The sequence below is a fragment of the Aquila chrysaetos genome, chromosome 7 (assembly GCF_900496995.4).
Source record: "Aquila chrysaetos chrysaetos chromosome 7, bAquChr1.4, whole genome shotgun sequence".
Lineage (NCBI taxonomy): Eukaryota > Metazoa > Chordata > Aves > Accipitriformes > Accipitridae > Aquila > Aquila chrysaetos.
The window spans coordinates 4,071,872-4,082,059 of record NC_044010.1 but is presented as its reverse complement, the minus strand read 5'-3'; the positions used below and the strand labels follow the sequence as shown (position 1 = coordinate 4,082,059).

Here is a 10,188-nt window from a genome sequence, read left to right as displayed (position 1 = left end):
CCCATCAGGTAACATGGTTTTACGGTGTACACCCAGTTCAAGTATTCCTTAACTTGATCCTCCTCTACCAAGGGTAAGTCTTGGTAAGTCCAGACTTTTCCACTGGTATCAGATACCTGGGACTCCTGAAGGCAAATCTTGCCAATAAGGACCAAGGCAGATAAGGCATTGAATATCTTGGCCTTTTTCTTGTCTTTTGTCGCCAAGTCCCCTGCCACACAGCAGGTACATGTTTTCCCTAGTCTTCCCAGCAGCTGACGTACCTGTAGAAGCCCTTCACGTTGCCTTTCATGTTGCTTGTGAGACTCAACTCCAGAGGGGCTTTGGTTTTCCTAACCCCATCCCTGCATGCTTAGACTGCATCTTGTGTGTCCTCACAAGTCACCTGACTCTGCTTCCACCTCTTTCATGCTTCCTTTTTCTGTTTTTCTTCCTCAGGAGCTCCTTGTTGCTCCATGCAGGCCTCCATTCACCTTTGCCTGACTTCCTGCAGGTGGGAATGGACCATTATTGAGCATGAAGGAGGCAACCCCTGAAGATCCACCAGCTCTCCTGAACCCTTTGTCTCTCCAGGTTCATCTCCCAAGTGATTCTTCCAAGCAGATCCCTGAACAGGAAGACAAGGGTTGTGATCCTGCTATCTGCCTCATTCCCTCCTTGTTTCTGACCTTCACATCCCTGACCAGTTCTTCCTTGTTTCTAAGTATAAAGTTTAGCAGAAGACCTCCCTTCATCAGCTCTGATCACCGGTGTCATGAAGTTATCACCAATTCACTTCAGAAATCTCCTTGATTACTTGTGCCCTGTAGTGTTGTCCTTCCAGCAGATACCAGGATGATTAAAGTTTTCCACGAGGACCAGGGCCTGTGTACATGAGCTTCAACTGTCATTTGCTGGGACTGTGATATTACTTCCCAAAAGATGGTGTTATCTATATAAACATACAAAAAAGATTGTTCTAGGCAGATGCAGTATCTTGTGCTCTACCTGTGGTTTCTTCTACCTCTGGAATGTTTACTCTTCCTTGCTCTCTCCCCTTTATCTCCTCTCCTAGAGGGGACTAACGATAAGGTAGGGGAGGTCCTATCAAGTTTTAATTATGCATTACTACCTTGAGAATTCTGCTATAGGTGCTGTAGAGAAATGCAGTGAACAGGTGGAATGGACAGCAAGGAGGTCCCATAAGCAGCAACAGCAGGGAAGTGCCCTCCCCAGCCGTGCTTTCAGGCTGCACTGCCAGTCACCAACAGTACCACATCCCCCTGCTCCAGCAGCCTGGTAGGGTTTGGGAACCGACTGCCCACCCACACATCCACATGTGCACCCCGCTGCTTGCTTATGCACCCCATTATTCCCCTACACCACTGGAGAGGCAGACACCGAAGGAGCCAGAGCTGTAACCAGGACAGTGCTGCCCACTCAACCCTCCTCAGGCAGAGCAGAACTGGCAGGGCCCAGGCATATCTTGCTCCTAGGTGACATCGTCTGCAAAAAATGCACCTCTCTAACACTGTTCAACCACCTCTTGCCTGAGGACAAGAGAATATCAGCTCCTTTGGGATTTTAAATATGGGACTGAAGAAACCATACAATAGAAACAGTCATTAGGAAAGGATGTAGTGCTGGTCTCAAGGAAATAGCTTAGCTAAGAGAAAGTTTTCCCACCCTTACCTCCAAAGTTTTAATAATATAAACCTTTTTTCTAAAGAATCTAAAACTGAGTTGTAGTTTATGTAACTAAACATAAGGTACTTGCTCTCCAAAGGAGCATGGCCGCTAAGATTATCACGCACTGCATCACCATAGAAAATATCCCCCTGGAAGAAAAAAACAAACAAACAAAAACCTCCAGGAAACCCACAAAACCCCCACATTCCCACCCAGGATATTTTGTGTTAATGCAGAACACGTATGACTTCAGTTTTCTCAACCTTGTCTGAGTGACATGTCTTAGTACGCTCACCTCAGCCTAAGCAAAACACTGAGGTCACCCAACTGGGATTTCAACCTGTGGTCTCAGCTCAGTTTAGGTATCATTCTTGAGCTCAGGCTCTGAATTCCTTCAGACGTACCCAGGAATTCCCTTGGAAGTAGAGCATTATTATCCCCACTTCCTGGATGCATAAACAGAGGCAGTGGACACAGAAAAAGTATGAATCAAATTCAAACCACCAGTGTCCTAGTGAATACTGGTGCCGGGCATTCACAACAAAAACATTTTGTCCGTACTCTTTAAAGCCAAAGCTTAAAGCTGACCTCTAACTAACAGCTCCTTTCCACAAACAGGAGAAACCTGAGGAAATTAATAGTAAGAAGATCCCTTAGTAAAAGCAAGAATCCATCTGCATGCTTAACTAAGCAAAACACTTGCAGTTACTAAGGCACAGGAGGTTAAGTAAAGCACCTCAAGCTGTATGCCATGTTATTAGCCTGGATTCTACACACCTGTCAATTAACAAAAGCAGCATTTCTGTTGCTTTGGTGTACTGATGATCCTGGAGGCCTCGGTGTTCTCTCTGCAAGACACAGCGCTCCAAAAGCCTGTCAATGAGCCTAGTTCATTTGTGCTTGTTCCAGTTTTCACTAAATGACTGGGAAGTGAATATTATTCTGTATAAGAATTTGCACATCCCACCTCTTTCTCATATATTTAACAAAGGAAACCCAGAAGTGAAGCAGAGCTTTACTTCAATGTACTTTGAGATCAGCTTTTGAAAAGCCCACTTCTAATTAATATTTAGACTGACATGACATAAGAGGTGAATCTTCAAAGAAACAAGTTCAATGAAAACACTCTAAGTCATTAAATTCACCAAGCTCAGAAGCCCTTTTTCTCTGAGGTGGACTGAACCTGACTTTTCACTTTAAATTATTTATATCATACTGGCACTTAGGGTACCCATTTAAAAATCGGAACAATCCTGTATTAGACACTGTCCAGCCAAATAATTAAAGGACAACCCTATCCCTTGGCAAATTCTCATACTTGAGTTCTCAATATCAGCCGTTACCTCTTCAACAGCAAAAGGTAAGTGGCAAGTTTTATTATAGTAAGATCACACCCTCAAATCACAGGACCAGGAGACTGCAAATGCATTTCTAGCTCTGACAGAAGGTCTCTGCACAACCTCTGGCATGTTGTTTTCCTCTCAGAACACCCTCTACCTCACCCCAGGAACCAGAACGATGACAATGATCATTTGTACAGGTGACCACGGGGCTGACTTCAGAGATGTCCATACAGTTCTCTTTTGTCAGAAGGCACTCCAGAGGGCAAAGCATTACCACCAGAAACCTGGTGCCAGGAGAGAGGGTAGATACCAGCATATGGCTCCATCAGAAGAGGAACTTTATCAGTAACATGGCATTGCCCAGTTGGTATTCTTTCCATATTCCTGGTTTCCTACCTGTATCCAGTATTGTTCCTGCCAACTACAAGGTGCTTTGGTTGTCTGTCACACATGTAAATGTTAAAGTCATTTTCTGGCACCAGATCCACATCATGGAAAATGAAACAGTCCCAGTTTGCTTCTTTTAGGGCCTCTAGGTATCCTACATTCAGCAGTTTAGCTCGATTAAATTTGGTGCTGCCAGCCTGTGGAAGAGAATGGAAAAAACCTCTGAAGAAGGTGTCAAACCTTTTGAACCAGAACTGCTCTGGGGCATTTGTCCTGATCACGTAGTTTGCAACCACGTTCATGCGTCACAGCCTTTACAGACATTGGGTACAGCATCAGAGTGGCCAACGATGCAAAGTGTTTCTTCAGTTACTACTTGTCATGAACAAACACAGCCAAGGCCAGGAGAGCCTACGGTTATCTGGGCACCAGAAGTATGCATGCTGCAATTTCACTACTATTTCTGCTCCCGTCCTGGAGTTCCCATCAGGCTACTTAACAAATGAGGCATCAGCAAGCAGTTTAGAAACTGGTGCTCCATACGACTGTGTCAGTAAGGCTTATAGAAGTTTTTTAAAACAAAAGCCAAAACCAAACAAAAAAACCCCCACCAAAAAAACATTATTCCCATACTAATTAGTTTATAGATGTCAGAGCACCTGCCACAGATGATTTATGCTTGTCCACTCAGTTTAAAGGACAGCAATGCTTAAAGAGTTCACTGTATTTCCTCAGGTCACACAGTAGGTGGCAGACTGGGAAATAAAAAGCAGGTCTCTTCATTATTAACTCCTATCTATAACCTAATTATTATGCTGCACAGGGACTCCCCCTAGCACAGAGCTTCACTTGACTTTTACTAGTCTTCATTGTTTGCTTTTGCTATAAGTTAGTGTGTCTTTGCTTTTCAAAAATAGCCTTTTTCACCTTTGAGATATACATATATACACACACACCTGGCAGTTTTGTAAGCTTACCGTGTCACCATTCACTCTGGAGCACGTGTCACACTTCACTATGGTGTGCTTATCTTGCTAGGTATTTTTTACTGGGCTGTACACACGTGCCAGCCTGTAGAAGGCTTTCTGCTCCTTGAGGACAAACAAGGTGGTGAGTTGCCTCAAGTTCCCACTTGGGAGTCAGAGGGCCAAGCTCTGCGCTCCCAGAAACTGTCAGGACAGACATTTTCCAGAGCTAGGAACCTGATGTACTTGAAAGAATAAAAAAGAAATTTTCAAGAGAAAGGGGTCATTTGCTAGAAGGTGCCTGGACTGAAAGAGGCTCCATGGAAGATGAGAAAGAAGCTGGCCTTCCCAGACTGAGGGAAGGTTAGGTGTAGGGAAAAGCAGTTGTATACAAAGCATTTTTTATTATTCTAAAAAGTAACGCTTTGCTCTGAAGCAGCAATTTGTTCACCATCACTAACAGCCATCTGCTCCTGCACAAAGAAGATTCATGGGATTTATGGCTCCATATCTGCAGTTAGGGAAATACAGCCCAGTGCCCACTCTGAAAAAATTGTGAGGGATAATCAGTTGCTTCCATTCTCAGTCAGAGAAGGACTTTTCCAAGAAAAACTTAGATGCAATTCACCCAAAATCTAGGATGTCAAATTTCTAAGTGGGTTTGGGTTTTTTTTTTGTGGTGGCGGTTTGTGGTGGTGGTGTTTTGTGTTTTTTTAAAAGTGTCCTGTATATGAAGATACCTGTCAGATAATCTTCTCCTGATGATGAAAACACAGGTTATTGAGTGAACAGAACAATTCAGGTGACTGGTAAAAAAACATGCGAAGAACTTCAGTTGTATTGGGTATCAAACCCAGCCTAGCTCAGCAGCAGCGCCTACCATCTGCTGCAGTTGTCTCCCCCTATCAGTACAGTCAGCCACCACAGCCCACCTCCTGCACGGAAGTAGGCAAACAGCAGCTAAATTGCTTTCCAGGAAGGGCAGTTTTCAATGTTAGACCATATACTGAACAAATAGCAAAGTTTACTCTCATCTTTTATTGAGGAGAGAATTGTCGTCCTCTGTTTCTATGGAAGAACACCACTGACCACAAGACAAGCTTATGTTGGGAAAGAAATTATTCACCCTTTAGGGATTACAAACTCACTTTTTTTCAGCACTGCACTCACGTATGCACACATTTGTGCAGAGAAACACGATTTTCAAGATGTTACAAGCAGACCATAAAGAAGAGATCTGGAGTATGCCCTTCAATGGCTCACAGAGAAAAACATAAAAGGCCCACTTCTTAACCTTCCTCCAAAGTAAACTCTAAATTTTAATAGTTAAATCCTGGTTTTAACTATTTATTTCCTCAAAAGATACTTAAAACAAGTAACAACATCACAAATGCAGAGTGAAGATGGATTTGCCATTGAAGAGTTTTGGTAGACCCACTTTCAGTCTTTGGGTATGCCTGTCCACATGGAAAGGCTAAGCAAAAGCTTCCAATCTTCAAGTAAAAACTCTGATAGAACAAGTCCCGTCTCAACATTGCTGCTCCCATCAAACAAAACTTTCATCCTTCTGTATTCTGTATTACCCATGCTAACATGACAACAGCCGTTCTCCACCTCACCTTTCAATAAATAAAGAGCGTATGCCCATTCTCCCAGTGATTTATTGCTAACCACCGCTTCCTAGCTCAAGTGAGCCATTATACGTATGGTTACAGTACATACCAATGCAGAAAAAAAGCCTCAGTTTTTCCACTCTACAGGCCACATGATGACTCTAAACAACGAAAGAACAGTCTATTCCAACTGAAAGTATATATCCTGCCATGACTTTTGTTGCTATTCTGCTGTGCCACTGAGGAAAAGTGTAAGCTGTCACCTAGAATGCACTGCCTCATACTGGTTAATTGACTCTGGCCTCTTTAAACAGAAGGGACGAGAAACTATTATTAATTTATCACCTTCTCCTCCTGCTGTCTGAAAAGTCTGTTTAGAGTTAAAGCAGAACACATAAGTAAATGATAGTAAAAGAAAGCAAACACAATAAAAGATCAAGAAAAAGACAAATCTACACTGCTTTTAGCTCATGTGACTAGAACATAAGCACCTTAGATGAAAGACAACATAACACAAGTCTGTATGTGCAAATTTTAGCTACTGTCTCAGCAGAGCTAGAAAGAATGCAAATAAAGAAATTAATAAATTTTTCAGGAACCAAGTGCTCTGCCATGACTACTTCTTCCCACGGCTGTTGCTGAGCAAGTAAAGCACCTACAAGCAGTAGCTGTTGTGTTTAGTTTGAGACAGCAGAAGTAAGTACAACCACATGATACACACAGCTTACGAAGCACGACAGCCAGCAAGCAGATGGGAGGGAAGAGCTAGATACAAACTGAGGCCTTTGATCCAAACAACTCCAAATTTAAAGACAGAAAGCATGTCAGCCTAGTTACGCTTCTGTATACTGCAAGAAAAGCAAGTTGCATTAGTAATGCAAAAGATGCTAACTCAGAAATAGTAAGTTAACTAGACTGAGAAATGGATACCAGTTAAAGACACTGTTAATACTTCCCAGCTTTGCTAACAGCAGCTGAGATCCTGTAGTGCTACCAGCAACGGCTGCAGGCACCGCTGCATCCCTCAAGAAGTAGAAGTGTTCGAAGCAGGCTTGGAGGACTGATGCTAGACAGGAGAGGCAGCAGCATGCCTCTCCTCGGACTGCAGAGCACTGACATCCCCACCCAAACATGTCTCTGCACAGTTGCCTCACCTGGTGAATAACGTAGATGCCATAGTCCAGCTGCTGCCTTTGTAGGAAAGGGTGGAGGTGCTCCAGGAGGTACAGCAGATGCTTCTCTCGATTGCGGTGTGGGATGAGGATGGCCACGTGCTGCAATGCTGAGCACTCCGTAGGGTGATACCGGCCCTTGACTACCTGAGGGTTCTCCTTTTGCACTTCTTCTAGTGTGAGAGTTGCTTTGAAGGTCAGTTTGCTGGCACCTCCTGTAGGAGAAGCACAAGAAGCTTTCCTGAGTCATTGCTGGTTGTGGCTAGTCCACTCACCTAATGAGGCACTCTGTAACCAGCATAAGAAACCCAGGTTCAAGCCCCAGCTGGTTTCCCTGCCTTTCCCAGAGAAAAGTACAACTACAAGGATATTATGTGGGCAGTGGAAGGAGAGGGTATTGAGCATTTAGTTGCTTAAACTGATTATAGAGTAGTGATGATAAAAAAATACATTAAAAAAAAAAAAATCAAGATAAGTGCCACCACACTGCAGGAGGATCGGCCAGAAACAGCTGCCAGGACAAAGCAGAGGAGGGGGAAGTGGAAAGAGACAGGACTGTGGCCATGAGAAGTCATCTCTACTTAAAGATTTAACAAAAGCATCACAGGCTTAAGGCTATACATTTGTAAGATAAAACGTACCAAGGCTTTCTGTAGCCAAATGAAATTTTCATCACTTCTCTTGCACTGAGCTATTGTTCCAGACCCTCCAGACTTGGCAAAACCATGAAAGAGAACAATGCAGGCAACTGTGATAGCTATGGCCACAGTGCGTTTACTTAAAAAAATATGTCTTGGGGGCAGGGGTGGGGGTGTGCAGCTAGACAGCAGCTTTTCGGACTACATCAGGAAAGAAGGAGGAATCCAGCTTCCCCAACAAATCCCTGATCAGGTTCACAAAAAGGAAGAGGAAGAAGACAATGACATGATACTGCAAAGCAGAAGCCTGGTGCTGCTACCAATACCAAGACCAAAAAAAAAGTGGACAATTAAAATGGCCAAACCAAGGAAAGAGTCACCTATTTGGACCTTCATCATAACTAGTGCTAACCCCAACGCAGCTGTGCAGTCCTTCAACTGTCAAGATAGAGAGATGAAAGTACATCTAAAATTGAAAGGGCAAAAAATTAAGGAAAGGTGAAAAAACTTGTGGTTGAGATAAAGACAGTTTAATAAAAAAGCAAATGCTGCACATGCGAGCAAGGCAAAAAGAGAAATTCATTCATTACTTCCCATTGGCAGGCAGATGTCCAGCCACGTCCTGGGAAGCAGGGCTTCAGGACGTATAGCAGTTGTTGAGAAGACAAACACTGTAACCATGAACATCCCCCCTTCCTCCTTTCCCTGAGCTTTTATTGCTGAGCATGATAAATGCTATGGTCATATGGTCTGGAACATCCCTTTGGTCAGTTTGGGTCAGCTGTCCCAGCTGTGTCCACTCCCAGCCTCTTGCCTACCAGATTTTAGGGGGCTGGGAATGAGAAAGACAAAGCCTCAACAGTGTGCAAACACTGTTCAGCAGTAGCCAAGTCACTGGTGCGTTACCAAAGCTGGTTTAGGCACAAAGACAAAGCACAGCACCATACGGGCTGCTATACCAGCCAGACCCAGCACAAGCACTCTGTGCCACAAGTCGCTTCCTCACCCAGAAGTGCTTACTGCAACTGGTTGCGTTATACTTGTTTCACAAGAAAAGTGTCTAACTGTAAAATGGCTAGGAAGAAAACCAAGTCAGCAGTACCAAAGCAGATGTAACTTGTTAGAAAAGAGAGGAAAGCACCATCACTTACGCAGGTACGGAGACAGAGCGGGGCAGTGACCCTGAAGTGACTTCACCGTGGGAACTGATTCAATCTCCTCTTCCTTTTGACTGTCCTCCAGGCTAGTTACCTTTCTGAAATCCTCCACCATGCTCTTAGCTTTAGAAATTTCATGTCTGGAGTCCACAAAGTAACTGAATGTGGCCCATAGCACCATCAAACACAAAGTGACAAGCACCAACACTTTGAACTTATAGAAGAGGTGAAAGACATACAAGCTCAAGGCCATGGCGCTCTCTGATCCACAAACTGCTTCCTCTGCTCTGATGCTGAGGCAGGCCACTGTGCACCCAGTGGGGATGAAACCAAAGGTCCTGAGAAGAACGTCACAGTAAGGAAGAAAAGCTGGAGGTAGGGAGGGCTGCCACACTTCCTGGGGTTTTGCAATTCATGGAGCTATGGTGCTGCTTGCTCTTCAAATGTCAGAAAATACAACTTAACCTGGACCAAAAAAAAAAAAAAAAAAAAAAAAAAAAAAAAAAAAAAAAGTGTTAGTTTCTACCACTCTCCACTCCTGTACCTTCACAGATTTCATGAAAATAGCTTATGACAAAACATGAAAGGAACAGCAAGTATGAACTACTGGTCAGAAACTAAGACACTGAGCTTTGGTCCTAGCTCAGCCACAAAACAGCTGCATGATTTTAGGCAAATTACTTTCCTGCTTTGTTCTCCACTCCCAGTCTTTTTCTCTCTCTCTCTCTCTTTTTTTTTCCCCCCAGACCAGAAAGTGCAACCGCTGCCCCATATTATGTCTGTGTACAGTGCCTAGCAATACACAGGATTTACTACTACTATTCCCACCAAAATTAACAAAAGTTGCAAGGCAAGAGGTTCTGCTGGCTATGAGTAAAGTTAGCTCCCCCCCATCAAAATGAAAACCACATCAATCTCTGCAGAATTAAACTGTTTTCTTCTGAAAGAGAGTATTATTGATGCTGTGCTGCTCTGCACAACACAGTGTGAGCCCCACAATACCTGACTGGCATCAGAAATCATTCCTCCGTATTTGCTGCCTGCCAGTACCACTTTACCCAGTATGCCCTCTCACATGCTGCTGCAGGAGGCAAATATTCCTGTCTTTCAAGGGGAAGGTTCGGTTTTTCAGTGTTAGGTCTGTGATGATCCAATCCTTTGTTCTGTTCCCTGCCTTCTTTCAAGAGCTCCACTTTCATACAGCCTTTCACTGTCATCATACTACGAAGTTACCATGCTAATACT

General features: G+C 43.7%; 1 protein-coding gene across 9 annotated transcripts in view; it reads right to left on the bottom strand.

Moving 5' to 3' along the window:
• B4GALT4 (beta-1,4-galactosyltransferase 4) overlaps positions 1 to 10,188 on the bottom strand; it is a 34,358-nt gene that overhangs the window by 6,301 nt on the left and 17,869 nt on the right. For all 9 annotated transcript variants that reach the window (XM_030019749.1, XM_030019753.2, XM_041124777.1 and 6 more), the window contains 3 exons: positions 8,938 to 9,408; positions 7,131 to 7,363; positions 3,408 to 3,595 (listed from right to left, as the gene is read on the bottom strand). In XM_030019749.1, coding sequence (XP_029875609.1) covers positions 3,408 to 3,595; positions 7,131 to 7,363; positions 8,938 to 9,196 — 680 coding nt within the window. In that variant the 5' untranslated portion in view covers positions 9,197 to 9,408. The remainder of the gene's footprint in view (positions 1 to 3,407; positions 3,596 to 7,130; positions 7,364 to 8,937; positions 9,409 to 10,188) is intronic.